The sequence below is a fragment of the Trachemys scripta genome, chromosome 1 (genome assembly GCF_013100865.1).
Source record: "Trachemys scripta elegans isolate TJP31775 chromosome 1, CAS_Tse_1.0, whole genome shotgun sequence".
NCBI lineage: Eukaryota > Metazoa > Chordata > Testudines > Emydidae > Trachemys > Trachemys scripta.
In genome coordinates, this window is record NC_048298.1 from 100,893,446 (window position 1) to 100,909,979 (window position 16,534).

General features: G+C 47.7%; 1 protein-coding gene across 1 annotated transcript in view; it reads left to right on the plus strand.

Annotated features, from left to right (window-relative positions):
- The window catches only part of LOC117881641 (cystine/glutamate transporter-like), a 33,435-nt gene extending 20,317 nt beyond the window's left edge, over positions 1-13,118 (plus strand). The window contains exons 7-12 of the mRNA XM_034779163.1: positions 7,231-7,354; positions 7,939-8,042; positions 8,558-8,654; positions 10,690-10,839; positions 11,561-11,738; positions 12,827-13,118. Of these exons, the coding sequence (XP_034635054.1) occupies positions 7,231-7,354; positions 7,939-8,042; positions 8,558-8,654; positions 10,690-10,839; positions 11,561-11,738; positions 12,827-12,891 (718 nt within the window). The 3' untranslated portion in view covers positions 12,892-13,118. The remainder of the gene's footprint in view (positions 1-7,230; positions 7,355-7,938; positions 8,043-8,557; positions 8,655-10,689; positions 10,840-11,560; positions 11,739-12,826) is intronic.
- Positions 13,119-16,534: the final 3,416 nt, after the last annotated feature.

The window sequence follows — 16,534 nt, forward strand, 5'->3', positions numbered from 1 at the left end:
CACAACAACATGCCAGTTCATAGAAGTCTGAATATTTTTCATATTGAGATTTGACTTGGGTGCAATTCATTTATGCACATACCGACTGTTGTCAAATTGGAGCAGACCACAGGCCTATCAAGGCCTGTTGCCTAGCTCGTGTGGTGGTTGTGAGCCTGATGGTTCAGTGGAGGAGGCTGTGTTGGAGGGGCGGAATTTCTTCTTGGCCCCATTAAAGAAAAATGTTCCGTAACTGGCATTCTTCGAGATGTGTTGCTCAAGTGTATTCCACTATAGGTGTGTGTGCTCGCCACATGCACCGGTGCCGGAAGTTTTTCCCTTAGCAGTATCCGTAGTGGGGGAGTGACGCCAGTATATCGCGCCATAAAGGGGACTGCGTGCTCCCCCCACCCTCAGTTCCTTCTTGCCAAACAACTCTGACAGAGGGGAAGGAGGGTGGGATGTGGAATACACCTGAGCAACATCTCAAAGAATGCCAGTTACGGAACAGGTAACTGTCCTTTCTTCTTCAAGTGATTGCGCATGTGCATTCCACTATAGGTGACTGCAAGCTATCCCTGATGGAGGCGGGTAGGACTGTAAGTATGAAATGTCAAGGGTTACCCGGGCGGAGCACCGCTCTACCAAACCCAGCGTCATCCCATGACTGGGAGACGATCACATAGTGCGATGAGAAAGTGTGGACAGAGGACCACGTAGCAGCCCTACAGATGTCCTGGATAGGGACATGAGCCACATAGGCCGCAGACGAGGCCTGGGCTCTCATCAAATGCACCTTCACAATAGGAGGCAGGGGAAGCCCTGCCAGGTCGTAACAGGTGTGAATGCACGGGAGATCCGCTGGGTGGAGACCGGTCGCCGCCTCATGCGCTCGGCTGAAGCAATAAATAGCTGGGGGGATTTCCTAAATGGCCTGGTTCTGTCCAGGTAAAAAGCCAGCAATCTGCGCACGTCTAACATGTGCAGGCAGCGTTCCTCGTTGGAGGAATGGGGCTTAGGACAGAGGATAGGGAGGAAAATATCCTGGTCCACGTGAAAAGCCGAGACTACCTTCAGCAAAAAGGAAGGGTGAGGGCGGAGCTGAACCTTGTCCTTATGGAGGACTGTGTAGGGCGGTTCAGAGGTAAGGGCCCTGAGCTCGGAGACCCGGCAGGCTGAGGTGATAGCCACTAAGAATGCCACCTTCCAGCAAAGGTGGGACCATGAACACGTGGCTAAGGGCTCAAAGGGGGGCCCCGTGAAGCAGGAGAGCACCAAGTTCAAGTCCCAGAGCGGGACTGGGGGTCTGGCGTAAGGGAACGCCGGATCTAAGCCTTTCAGAAACCTGCCCGTCATGTGATGTGAAAAAACAGACATGCCCTGCACAGGGGGATGGAAGGCCGAAATGACCACGAGGTGCACCCTGATGGAGAAGGGCGCAAGACCTTGAGTTCTAAGAGACAGGAGGTAATCGAGGACCTGTTGGATAGGTGCAGAGGAGGGAGAGGAACCTCTATCTCTTGCCCACCTAAAGAACCTATACCACTTAGCCAGGTAGGTCCGCTGCGTGGAAGGTTTCCGACTTTCCAGCAGGATCCTCCTGACGTCCTCAGAATACCTGCCCTCCTCTGCATTCAACTATGAAGCAGCCACGCTGTCAGATGGATCGCGGCTAGGTTGGGATGGAGGAGACGTCCTGGCTCCTGGGAGAGGAGGTCCGGGCGTAGCGGCAGCCTGCAAGGGGGGGCCGCTAAGAGTTGCAGGAGGGACCCGTACCAATGCTGACGGGCCCAATCAGGGGCTATGAGGATCATCCTCGCTCCGTCTGACTTCACCTTCTGCAACACCTTGTCTATTCAGGGGAACGGTGGGAAGGCGTACAACAGGGGCCCCGACCATGGGAGCAGGAACGCATCCGACATCGCCCCATCACCCCGCCCTGCCCTGGAGCAGAATCAAGGACACTGTCAATTCTGGGCGGTGGCGAACAGGTCTATGTGGGGAGTGCCCCACTGTAGGAAGATCCACCTGGCCACGTCCCTGTGAAGGGACCACTCGTGTTGCTGGGAGAATACCCTGCTCAGGTGGCCCGCAAGGGAGTTGCTCTTGTCCGGCAGGTAAAAAGCCCGCAGGAGTACATTGTGGGCTATACAAAACTCCCACAGGAGCTGGGCTTCCTGGCATAAGGCCCTGGAATGCATACCACCCTGCTTGTTGACATAGTACATGACGGTCATGTTGTCCGTAAGGACTCTGAGTACCCTCCCTTGGATGTGCTGGCGGAACGCCACACAGGCAAGGTGAATGGCCCTGAGCTCCCTGACATTTATGTGGAGGGTTAATTCCCCTGGAGACCACAACCCCTGGGTCCTGAAGGGCCCCACGTGCGCTCCCCAGCACAGGTCCAAGGCATCCGACAGTAGGTCTAGTGAGGGAGCAGGGTCCCTGAAGGGGATACCCCAGAGCATGTTGCCCAGGAGGGACCACCATTGGAGGCCTGCCACCACCCTTGGCGGCACTGTGACTACCATGTCCAGGCTGTCCCTGACCTGGGAATACCTGGAGGCCAACCACAGCTGGAGGGGCCTCATTCGAAGCCTGGCATGTCGCACTACATAGGTGCATGCTGCCATGTGGCCTAGGACCTTAAGGCACAGCTGTGCCGTGGTTACCGGAAAGGCTGTGAACTGGGCGATGAGAGCTTTGAGCATCTCAAACCTGTCCCTTGGGAGGGAGGCCGAGGCTACCCGGGAATCTAGCAGTGCGCCTATAAAGGTTATGCGCTGAACTGGGATTAACGTGGATTTCTCCTCGTTTACCAGCAGGCCTAGGTGCCACAGGCATCTCTGCTGTTGCTGCACCAGGGATCGAGACTGGCCCTTGAGCAGCCAGTCGTCTAAGTAAGGGAAGATCTGTAGCCCTTTCCTCCTGAGGTGGGCTGCAACTACCGCCATACATTCCGTAAACACCCTGGGGGCCGTAGAGAGGCCAAAGGGGAGGACCGTAAACTGGAAGTGGTCCTGTCCCACCAGGAAACGGAGGTAGCGCCTGTGACCCTCGAAAATGTGGATGTGAAAATACACATCCTGGAGGTCCAGTGACGTAAACCAATCCCCCTGGTCTAGGGATGGAATAATGGAGGCCAGGGACAACACACCAGGAATTGGTTGAGATTCCACAGGTTGAGGATGGGCCGAAGCCCGCCCTTTGCCTTGGGGACGAGGAAATACCTGGAGTAAAACCCCTTGCCCTGGGCCTCTCGAGGCACCCTTTCCACCGCTCCCAAGGAAAGGAGGCGTTGTACCTCCTGACGGAGGAGGGTATGCTCCGGAACCCCGGTCTGGCACCTGATGGGGAGCACTTGGGAGGGGTTGCCACAAACTGGAGCCTGTACACTTGGGAGATGGTGCTGAGGACCCATTGATCCGTCATTATACTGGACCATTGGAGTTGGAAAACCGATAAACGGTTGAAAAAAGGCAACTTTATTAACTGGGTGGGGGGAGCACTGGCAACAGGCCCAGTGACCCCCCTCAATAAGTCAAAAACGCTGTTTCCCGGGGCGCTTGCCCTTCGAGGGACCAGGTCACTGGGCCAAGTGGGATTGGTGTTGTGACCTGTGCCTCTGATCCCTCTGCCACTTAGGCAGGGGTTCATATCTACCCCTAGCTTGTGGAGCGGGGGATTGAGGTCTGGGCTTGTCCTTTGCAGGTGGGACATACAGGCCCAGCATCTGCAGGGTGGTACAGGAATCCTTCATCCCATGCAGATGGGTATCAGTCTGATCAGCAAACAGGGCCTTGCCATCAAACGGCAGGTCCTGCATTATCGACTGCGATTCAGAGGAGAGCCCTGAGAGGGAAAGCCACGATGCTCGCCGCATGGAGACAGCTGTGGCCAAGGAGCGGGTGGCCGTGTCCGCTGCGTCCAAAGCAGCCTGGAGAGCCACCTTGGCCGCGGTTGCCTCTTCTTGGACAAGCGCCCGAAACTCCTTCACCTCACTATCAGGGAGGAAGCACTCAAACTTGGGGAGAGATCCCCAAAAGGTTAAACTCGTAGCAGCCTAGAAGCGCCTGATGGTTGGCCATGCGGAGTTGGAAACTCATCGAGTAAGACTTTTGTCCGGAAGAGTCAAGTCTACGAGCATCCCTGTCCTTGGGCGTGGGCGCAGGCTGACCACTCCTCTCGGGGTGGTGGACCGACTCTACCACCAGGGAGTTAGAGGCTGGGTGAGTGTAGAGGTACTCAAGACCTTGGCCTCTCAGCCTTTTTAGAAATAGGGGCAAGGGAGGCCGACGTTTGCCAAAGGCCAGCGGTGATATTGGCAACTCCTTGATGAAAGGGGAGCGCCACACGCTCCGGGACCGAGGAGGCGAGGACATTAAAAAGCGTGTCGGAGGGCTCCTCCATCTCCTCGGCCCGGAGCTCGAGGTTGGCTGCCACCCTCCGAAGCAGCTCTTGATGGGCCTTAAAATCCTCTTGCGAAGAGGGAGGCGGTACCGCAACCGAATCGCCCTGCGCTGTCGAGGTGGAAGGTACAGCACCTTCAACGGCAAGCGTCACCGTGGGCTCTACTACGGGGTCCGGTGCCGGAGCCGGCGTCAGGGGATTGGCACCCACAGCTTGATCCCGGTACCGCAGCGATGGAGGGCGGCCCTGGGAAGCTCCCGCCACGGAGCGAGGACCGAGGTGCACTGGAACCTGAGGCCACGGCGCTAGCTGACACCACTGACCATGCCATGGCACAGTCTGGAGTAGAAGCATGTCAGGCGCCGGAGGTGTAGGTTTGTCCGGCGGCACGGCTCGGCCCCGGGATAGATGACTGCGCATCGACACCGAGGTTCAGGAAGAGCGAATGGTGCCGTAAGAACGGTTCCGATCATGACGGCTCCTGCCCTGAGACTTCGACCTGGAGTAGGACGAGAGGTAAACGCCCGAGGAGCTGCGTCTGGACTGTTTGCGGCGCCTGTGGGCCTGGTGCCTCAGTGCCAGGGAATGCAGGGACACGCTGCGAGCCTGACCTCTATGGTGCTGGGTCCTGGAGTGGGAGCGACGGTGCCAACAGCGTCGCTACCTGTTCCTCTCGGAGTCGCTGGAAGAAGAGGGATGGTGTCGCCTCTTTCTTCCTGCACAACGGCGCTCAGGACCAGAAGAGTGGGAAATGCTCATGGCGAGGGGTCGATGTGCGTCGTGAAGGCCTGCTAGGCTGCCCAACTCGGGTCTAGCCTCACCCCTAGTCTTTTACCAGTGCCTCTGAGATTTTCCCGTCCTCTTAGGTGGGGAACGGTGCCGGGACGTCGAAGGTGCCTCACTGCGCACCGAGGACGCGGTATCGGGAGCAGATTCAGAGTGGTGCTCGGGAGGCACTTCGCCGCGTGCTGACAATGCGGATCCCGGCGTGGTGCCAGCTCAACGCGCCGGTGCCAATGCCGACTCCATTAAAAGCGCTCAGAGTCAGATCTCACGCTCCTTCTTCGTTCGCGACTTGAAAGAGCGGCAGATCTTACACTTCTCACTAATGTGAGACTCTCCCAGACAGCGAAGACACAGAGTATGGATCGCTTCTGGGCATAGAATTGCGACAAGAGTCACACAACTTGAAGCCTGGGTCACGGGGCATGCCTCGAGCCAGGCACTAACAGAAGAAAAGTTCAGCAAAGAAACAGTTCAGTGAACTAGATACCATTAAGGCTATAACGCTGCAGCCAAGGCTGGAGCAAGTTCTGACTACCTTCACTGGTGGCAAGAAGGAATTGAGGGTGGGGGGAGCACGCAGCCCCCTTTATGGCATGATATACCGGTGCCACTCCAGGGGTCGCAGCGGTGCTCCACCACTACGGATACTGCTAGGGGGAAAAACTTCCGGCACCGGTGCACGTGGCAAGCACGCACACCTATAGTGGAATACACATGAGCAATCACTCGAAGAAGAACGTACGTTTTTAACCAATGGGGTCAGTCCCAGAATAACCACACTAGCTGAGAATTGGGCTTGGTTAGTGTTCTCAATGCTTATTACGCTGTGCTGTACAGCATTGCCTGACTCAACCCTCTTTGTAACTTAGCTTCAATGAGCACCAGTTCATTGTTGTAGCCACGTCGGTCCCAGGACATTAGAGAGACAGAGTGGGTGAGGTAATCTCATTTATTGGACCTCTTTGTAAAGTCGAAAGCTTCTCTCTCTCTCACCAACAGAAGTTGATCCAATAAAAGATATTACCACACCCACCTTGTCTCTCTAATGAGCACCAAGGCAGGAATTTCATCCCATTGCCAGTGGATGTGTAGGGATGAAAAAAGGGACTCTCAGAAGGGGAGAAGAGATATTTAGGGCTGATCCAAATGAAGAGTCTCTTTGATTTTTCCCTTTACAGTGAGGTTTATTCTAATTGTAAATAGGGTTTTAAAAAAGGGACCTAAAATGAGCTTCAATTCCCATAGCAATTCTCCCTCAGTGACTGGGTGCCTAAAATTAGATGTTTTAGCCTACCAGGTTTGGATCTTCATAGGATGTCTTGCTGATGCAATAGAGGACAAAGGGGACCTACTCAAATTTAGCCTTTAGTACCTCCTGATTAGGAAGTATTATTTTAGGCACAGCTGTCTTCTGCCCAAGACAAATATGGGTATTTTGGAAAAAAGGTCTGAAATGAGAGCCACAAGAAAAAATGCCACCACAAGGGAATTTAACAATTGTTTGCTATGACCTCATTCTCATGATTCTGCATTTACATAATCAGCAACCTACAATCATAATCAGGAGATGCAACACAGGTTCTAGAGCTGGGTAGGACGCCGTTTTCCCATCCTGGTAAAAAAAATTCAAAACTTCAGATTTTCTTGTCCTGAATCGGGATGAAAAGTTGAAATCTCAAATTTTCATGAACCAACCACTGGGAAAACAATTTCACTTTCAGTCAATTCAAAAACATTTCATGTAACCATTTTGAAATGTTCTGTTTTGTCTTTATTTCTCTATAAGTAGCTTAAGATTTCTAAACAAAAAGTCATTTAAAACCAAAACCAGATTTTTCCATTTTGGAAGCGTCAAAATGGGATGGTTTGACCATTTCAAAATTTGTCCAAACCAAACCTTTCCCACAAAAGTTCTGGTTTAATATCTGCATTTTTCAGTGAAAAAATGTGATGTTGCAAATTCCCAACCAATTCTACTATATTCACATGGGATAGAGGTAAACCTGATGGACAGTTGAGAGGTGCAATAAAAGGGTTGTTTTTATTCTATTGTAGGAATATCCCACTGAGCGTGATAGTGTCCTTGCTCGTTGTTACTCTAGGGTACCTTCTCACTAACATCTCTTACTACGCAGTCCTGACAGCAGAGGAAGTGCTGGCCTCGGAGGCTGTGGCTGTGGTGAGTATGGTCCTTTGTTTTTATTGGATATTTTCAGTGTAACACAGATAGTTCACATCTGGGACCAGAGGGGCTACTGGAGCGAGGCCAGAGATTCATTAAAGGAAGGAACAGATTGCAGATTCTTATGCCGGGGCAAATGTCTGTTTAAACATATGGCAAGAAGGAAGAAGTATAAAGGAGCTGGTCTAGGAATAGTATAGCTCTCATAAGGAGTGTCTGTCCTCTTCAGCAAGAAGAAATATACTTACAGCCACTGAATTGCAGGGGTTTGCCCCCAATTTTTCATGGGGTTTATATGATCCATAACTCCTTCCACATTTTGTCCCCCAGCCTTGCAGGCTATAACTTTATATAAAGTTCTTTATACTGACAACTTTGCTCCTGCCTCCCAGCAATTCTTCTGAAATGACTCACCTGTTGGATTGCTTGTAAGGTTCTCTTGCCTCTTAGTAATAATGGAGACGGGATTAGCTTGAGGTGGTGATAAAACCTGGCTTTTCCACCAGCGCAATTATAGATACCGACATGCGAGACAGGTGTAATGAACGCTGAATAACTGGGTTCTCTATTTTTCCCCCCAGAGCTTTGTAGATCGAGCTTTTAAGAGCATTTCCTCAGCAATTCCAATCCTAGTTGCTCTGTCCTGCTTTGGTTCTCTGAATGGCGGAATCTTTGCAGCTGCCAGGTAAAAGCCTGTCCTTTCTAAAACCAAACATCTCTTCCATACTAAAACCAGCTAATCTTTAGTTCAAAAAACACTTTCTGCAGCCCTTGATCTGCTAAAAAACATTCATGTCAATCAATGGACTGAAGACACCCTATCACAAGCGAAAGCTATATTAATGCTATAACAAGTATCTTGCCATCAGGGCACTTCACACTTAAGGTTGCCATCTATGTTGTATGCCTCTCGTGGCTTTCGTTTTGCTGGTGTGGTTTGATTTCTTTCATTGTCTAACATGAAGCTTAAGGGGAAACTCAAGAGCCAGGGAGCTGCAAAAACACACATGCTGTATCATGAGCTCCCCCTGCTGGTGATGAGTAATATTGTATCTATCTTGGTTTCTACAGCTGGTCAAAAATTTCAAAAAGGCGCATAATCAGAAATATTTTCATTAAAAAAAAATCCCAAAACATAACTGAAAATCTTGTACAAAATTGCTTACCTTCTTTCCATCCAGTTCTGCTTCTTTCTAACAGGATGTTGTTTGCAGCTTCCAGGGAAGGACAGTGGCCTCCACTCTTCTCCATGATCCATAGGCGAAGAAACACCCCCTTCCCAGCCCTTTTATTAATGGTGAGCAGAGCTTTCTGGATTCTGAACGAGGCTTGAGGGTTTTTTAAACTCTCATTCTTAGAGAATGAACTCATCTGCCCTTCCCACCCCCGCACTAAGCCCATTTCATTAATGAACTATGATAATAATATAAAAAATTAAAATATCATTTACTATGGTGTAGCACCTAAAGCTCCACTGTACAAACGTATCATAAGTGACGGCTCCTGTCCCAAGCAGTTGATGGTCTACGGGTGTGTCTACACTGCACACTTTTTTTTTTTTTTTTTGGGTGGTGTGTAGAGTACCTACCCATGTCGCCTCTCCCCCAGCACAGGTATAAAGAGCAGTGTAGCTGGTGAGGCGCAGTGTAGGGGAGTAGAGAACGGACACACTGAAGGGGGTGGTGGGTATGTATGTGAGGACCTACTTTACAGGCACTCTACTCACCCAAGCCATGTCTCCCTGCCTACACTACTATTTTTAGAGCTGTAGTGTCCTTGCAGCTGGAGCCCTTCCCCTCTCCCCCTCCCCCCCCCACAGGGAAAGACACTGGCTGTGGGAGTTAGCAGGGAAAGGCTATTCCAGCTCCCTACACCTGCAGCAGGGAAAGACTGTGTCAGAGGGGTTTCCTCATTGCCTCCCCCCACCAGAACCTTTCCCTGACACATGAAGCTACACACCTCGGTGTGGCTGCAGCCCACTTTTAACTATGGCAAATAGCTACACGTACCCAGCGTGCTGTGGGCAGCCCTGTACAGCGCTGATGTAGCCTAAAAGACAAGACAACACAGGTGAATGAGACAGGGAGAGGGTAGAGTAGCAATACCAATGTTTTTGCACAAACTAGCTGCGAGTGTCATTCTTAACCAGTCACTAGCAGGGATCACAACTCCCACCTGCCTAGCCCTTAACAGATGGCATTGCCTGGTCTGCCCCCACAGACTGGAATTCTTAACTGGACTTTCCACTGTCCACATAAACCCGCTGCCATCATAATTGGCACTGTTCAGTGCCCTTGTTGCCCAAGAACACAATGGGTATGCTGGCTGAACTACTGTACCTTCTTCAGAGCAGGATTCAGGACACTTTGGTGGGGTAGCATATGGGAAGCTTGCACTGCTACTTCCCATGTTGTAGCTGTTCGTTGTCTAGACTGAAGACATCAGTTGACAACACTATCAAACCTACCACTCTGTAGGAGTGCTAAATTCACATGAGCACATTTTTATAGAAGAAAAAACTCCTATTTGGAATCCAATTGTGCAATAACTAATCTATAGGACAAGTGATCTGATTTCAGAGCCCTGGACGTCACTTCCTTCCCCCCTTTGTTGGTCACAGGAAGTTGTTGTGTCTTGTTTCATATTAAATTGTAAGCTCTTCAGGACAGGAGCTGTGTTACCTGTTTGTTTCCACACAGCATCTAGCACAGTGAAGCCCTGGTGTTTTCAGGTGCTACCACAATAGAATACCTTCAAAGATCCTTGTGCACGAAGTAATCTGAGACTAATAAAGTGCTTCCTGGAGGGGTCCAAATTCTAGCTCGGATGGACTTTGCATCAAAGGAAAGGGTTGGCTTTTCATCTATTTCACATGAGAGAGAAATTTTTCAAAGGGCAATTTGACACCCAACTCCCATTGACAGTCAGTGGGAATTGGAAACCTAACTCCCATTTGTTCCTTTAAAATCTCCTCCTAAACGAAGTTAAAAAGAAAAAAACAAACAAAAAAAAAAACACCTTCTCAACTCAGGGTTTCTTATAGTGCCCCATGAACACAGTAGCTAAGAGTTTCCCAAGCAAACTAAATCTGCACAGTAAGGACTTAAGTCTCCGGCTCTTTTCACTTATTGGAGGCCCTGTGAGTTAGTTAATACCATACTTGCACATGTTGAGCAAACACACCAGCACCATTGAGGAGACGGAAAGAACATAAGACAATAGCACTTTATAACTGTTGTAAGACCTACACAAGTAACATGGGGTGGAAAAGAAAAGCATCTTCCTTAGGTGTTCCTGCAGTGCTTAATACTGCATTTTCGTCTGTGTCCTAGTTGCCTCTAATCTTCTTGATGGTGTTGATTGGCGATCTCTATGGCCTACTGAACTTCTATAGCTTTTCACGCTGGCTCTTCATAGGACTGGTGACCCTGGGGCTCATGATACATCGTTATCGGCATCCTGAGATACCGAGGCCCTTCAAGGTACAAGGAGATCCAGCTAACAACAGCTACGCAAAACAACACAATGTGGGGATTTTGAAAAAGGAGTAGTTTAGATGTGAAAGGATAGAGATCGGCAAAGTGGCTGCATGAGATCAAATGGTCCTCCAGTATTCTGTACTTGTTTCATCTGGAGACAAGGAACCCAAATGACAAACTATTGTAATTATAGTGAGTTAGATAAGGCCACTAGTTTGTGGCTATTAGCATAGCTTGCAGAAGTTCAGTACTGATATAGTTAATGGCAGTGGTAAGACATGAAAAACGTAGCTGATTTTGCTTAAGTTTTGTATCTGAGCAGGCAAATGCTCCTACTGATACACAAGTGACAGCTGCAGTGTAGAAAGTGACCATATGATGTCCCCCCCCCCCCCAAGCACAGCAGGTAAAACCGCAGAAATCTAAAACTTAGCCCAATTATGTTAATTTTTGTTGCAACAAAAAAACAAAGCTCAGTACAAAACCAATCCAGTCAAGTGCATCCCAAACCAGAATAATGCTCTGTCCTCTCAAGTTCAGATATTTTCAGGACTACTATAGCTTAGAAAGTGAAACCACTACCATGCAGTTTCAGTGCTTTGTACAAATGTCTTGTTTGTTGTTGCTCGATATTACGACAGCAATCTAGTCGGTACATGACTGCAAGCTCTGCCAGCTGACTGCTTAGAATGACCTTCCATTTCCTAGATTTCCTCTTTTCCAGGTGCCTCTATTCATCCCATTGGTTTTCACAATAATATGTTTCTTCATCGTGGGAATGTCCCTTTATTCGGACCCTGTGAACACAGGCATTGGCTGTGCCATAACTCTGACTGGTCTGCCTGTCTACTATCTAGTGGTCCAGAAGTCAAGAATACCAGCCAGCTGCAGTGCAATGTTCAGTAAGTACAGGCAGTAACTTTAGATCTAACACCGAATGTCTTTCTAAAAAATTGGTTCTTGTTCAAACATGTGTAATGCAGGAATCTCACTGCTAAGGTTCTATGGCCTGTGTTAATGCAAGTGGTCAGAGTAGATGATCACTATAGTTCCTTCTGACCTTAAAAAGGAAGAGATTCATAGACTCACTTTAAGGCCAGAAGGGACCATCATGATCCTCTAGGCTGACCTCTTGCACATCGCAAGCCACAAAACCTCACCCATCCACTGCTGTTACAGGCCCTAACCTCTGCCTGAGTTACTTGATTTAAATCTTGATTTAAAGACTTCAAGTTACCGAGAATCCACCATTTACTCTAGTTCAAACCAGCAAGTGACCCCTGCCCCATGTTGTACTTGTGAAGCAGGGATATTTTAAAACAGAAGTGTGAGTCTTTCATATTCCCATGCAAAATTATGCATACACTAGCAGTGACTTACCACAAACATCCAATTCTAGGATTAAAAAGCGTCATTACCCTTCCAACCACAGACAATAGCAGCAGGCTAGACAGCACTGCAATTATAATCTCCTCACCCTTTATCCACTAGTCATAGTCTGTCTGATTCAGGTTCTTACAACTTATCACCATGCATCTGAGAATCTGCTGTCCTTACCCACCATCAGGCCTACTTGGGAAATAAGGAAGAGTTCTCCAGAAAAAGCACACACAAGACCTTTCTTATGCAACAGGTTGCAAGTCATATGTATTATTCGATTACAGCAGCACCTTGATGCCATAAATCAGGGCCCCATTGTATTAGGCACCCCCTGGTAAGTAGAGGTCAAACAAAACTGCACTGGAAGCCACATAGGAATACTTTAAGGTGGCTATTTAAGACAGAGGGTTGCACAGGGGAGTTGGTCCTTGGTGCAGTTTTCACTAATTCTGTGTAAGAGGTGTTGCAGAAGGAGTGCTGGGGGACTCTTTGGACAGAGATTGTCCTAGTTCAGCAGTTTTCATTTATGGCATAAACTTCCCCTTCCCCAAACTGGCTTCCTTTTCAGCCAGTGTTTTCTCCTCTCACCTCTTCATTGCATTGTGTTTAGATTCCATGACTGTCAAGCTACAGGTCCTGATGGAAGTCATCCCACAGGAAATCCAGACCTACTGACGGTCTCTTGCATCAATGCCCAGACTTCAGACTTAACACAAAAAGGCACATTCTTGGCAGCAGCTGGTAAAGAATCCAAGCAATGGGATCCACAAGACCTTCAATAGTATCAGACCATAAGTGGGGACCAAGGCTATTTTAATGTTAACATTACCATGGTCACCTTCATGAACCCTTACCTAATGCTGGTTTGTTCAGATGCTCGCAAATAAAAAGGTTTCTTTTTAGAGTCAGACTACTTCAGTGATGTTACAATCCAGTACTCCCAACACCAATAATTCATTACTGTGGGGGTGAATCTGAAGTCAAACTGGATGGTGGCGTTTTCCAATAAATGGAGCAAAGGACAAAGCTACCTTCAATGCATATCATTATACGAACCAACAACAGGGAAAGGGAGTAAGAAAATACGATAATTTAGAGAGAAGAAATCGTTTTCCAAAACCCTTAAAGTATGCCTGAGCAACTTTCACGTTGAAGCTGCCCAGGATAGACTGAGCAGAGAGTGGCCATGGAGTCTTTCAGTGTAGGGAGGGACACATCAGTCTTCTCACCGACCAATTTGGTTCAACCCAGCCACAAAGTCGGAGATCACTCTCCTATCAAACTTCTGAACTTCACAACCAAGCAAAAGAGGACTGGGAGTACTGTTCATGATAATTGTGCAGGAGGTCACTACTAGCCCTAACGCTTAGGCATTAAGTTTATTCTCAAAACAGTAAAAGTGTTATTTAAAGGTGATGCTGGAAAATGATAGTGGCAGCAAAACTGTTGTATTTAGCAATTAGAATTTTTCCTTCTATTTTAAAGAAAATGGAAATTGAAAGAAAGGGAAAGACGAGGGTGGAGGGTAAGGATATGCTGAATGTATTATTTTGATGCTGCTGCCTGAGGACAATTTGAGTTTTGGAAAAAAGTTGAGACAGCTATGGTTAGGGTTTCTCACTCCAGAGTCTGGCAATGCTGCAGAGGGGCTGCTCAGCTTCAGAGAGAATGTCATCTTTCCAGCCACTTTGAGCAACCGCACAAACTACAGGGAAACCTCCCAGTAGGCATTATAAACATGTATTCTACATATGCAATACACATGGATATCAGTACTGAAGATTAAATTTTTAAATGAAAACCCCCACAAAACAAAAATGCTCCTGTCAGCAACCACTTCATTACTAAAAAACGCGATTTCTAATCAGGGCAGCTGAGATACCCACTGATGCATCATAAATCACTTCCCATTGTGCTTAAATATTGTGGATTTAACTTTTTAAAAGGTGAATTTCATATGGGTAAAAAAGTTAGGTTAATAGTGTTGAAGCTTGACATTTTATTTAGCCACAGAAAAAGTACATTAGATACACTGCATTTCTCCACAATGTCCCACTAGCGCCTCAATCCTGAGCTGGAGAAACAGTTGCTGGGAATGAGAATTCAGATTGATGTCACATTTAATACTTTATTCTCCCTGCTAAGACTGGAAACTTCAGTGTCACTTGTGGCACTCATTTTATAATGTGCACATCTGACCATTAGCATTTGGAGTGTGATCAACTCATTTCACAGCCATGAGATAGATAGTAACCTGATCCCCACCGACACAGGCTAAATGTGAACTGACAATCCAGAAGCAAAAGGCTACCTATTATACATCTGAGCCAGCGGTTCTCAAACTGTGGGTCGGGACCCCAAAATGGGTCACACTCCCATTTTAATGGGGTCACCAGGGCTGGCTAAGACTTGCTGGAGCTTGGGGCTGAAGCCTGAGATATTCAGCCCTAGGCTGCAGGGCTCTTACAGGTCCCCTGGCTGGGGCTGAACCCCTTGGGCTTCAGCTTTGACCCCTTCCCGACCCAGGGCAGTGGGGCTTGGGCTTTGACTCCGGCTCCCCCACCCAGGGCAGAGAGAATCAGGCAGACTCAGGCTTTGATCCGCCCTCCTGGGGTCATGTCTTAATTTTTGTTGTCAGAAGGGGGGTCGTGGTGCAATGAAGTTTGAGAAACCCTGATCGGAGCCATCCCAGCTCCTCCTAACACCACTTTTTAAAACATTCAGTTTAAACAGTGAAAATATTCTTCTGATTGCTTCCCGCTCTGAGGATTCAAAACCCACTAATGCAGAAGCACTTTATCCACATTGAAAAGGCACTATATAGTGTCATAAATAAAATAACTGTCACATGATGGAACTGAAGCATGTAATTCCCCATACAATTCATTGCAAAACAGGAATTGCTATACTGGATCTGTCCCATGGGCCATCCAGTCCAGTATCCTGACAGTGGCCAACACCAGATGTTTAAGAAGGTGGAAGAAACCTCCCAATACCTACTAATTATAGATTGGCTTAAGAGTGAAGCATGAAGATTAATATCTCTTTCAAAGTGTATATTAGCATTAAGTAATTAGAAGCTTGTTCACACTCCTCCTCTCCCCATCACAGGGGACTGTATTAGCAGGTCTTCGTTTTGTTGACTTCTTCATAAAAGTGTGGCTTGCAATTTCACAAGTTACCACCAGGGTATATACTTGGATCACAAATAGTTATTTCAGGTATACTACAGTTTAAATCTCTGTGCATGGATGGAAATACCACTCCCAATAATTGCACAAAGTTAAACTGAGGAACTATTATTTCTCATTAAAAATGATCTTTGGGGAGGAGCAAGAGACAGTATGATCCCTTTGTGGTAGGTTCAAAGCAGCACAGACTCCGTGTATTGTATTTTTAGTTACCTTGTATGTTCTCCCAATAAGCTGAGAGCCAGCCTGCGGAGTAAGTGACTTGGCTACGTACACAGGATACAAAAAAACAAAAACCAATTTTTGCCATCCTTTTCTCCTGAGCCCACTGACACATCACCTAAGATTTTAATACCGTGGCGTGGCCATCACTGTGATATTGGAGCACACCACTTGCATGGGATAGAGGGAATGTTTCGCCCAGGCAAGTCTTTGCAGCAGTTCAGCAGCACACAGCACTATCTCTGTAGAGAAAGAGAAAACATTACACTAACTCTAAATGCAGTGTGACAGTGCTTCTTCCTCCCAGTGGTGTGGCGACACATGAATACAAACTGAGGACCAATGATGATTGTGAAAGGAAACATGATGCAGTTGCAGGTGGAATGGACAGAAAAGCAGGCAAGGATAAAAGGAAATGAGACAATGTTGGTAAAGAAAAAAAATAAAAAGAGGGGGTGAGTGAGTGATAGAAACTTCTACCATAAACAGTACCTCGTCAGTCACCGACAGGAAGAGCTGCTCCCAGAAAAGCCAGAGACGACAGGAACATAAGGCAAACTTGACCAAAAAGAAAGAATATGAAAAAAAGAGGCAAGAAGAGAAGGAAAAAACAATTTCTTTCTGCATTAAAATGTTTCCAAATTAGATTAATTTCTTGAAGTTTACTAAGTAATGGACCGCTGGAAGTCTCAACCATTTTTTTTTTACATTTATATGTCAAAAAAAGACAGTATACATCCTCACAAAATGCATTCAGCTCCCAGAGACTGTTTTGATAGAAAGCAAACTTACACTTTAAAATAGTAAGAAAATGTACTGCACTCCCCACATCTCTCAAGTACATCTTCATCAAAATCAAGAGTCAAATAATGGCCACAAAAATCAGACCTAGAAACAGAATTAAG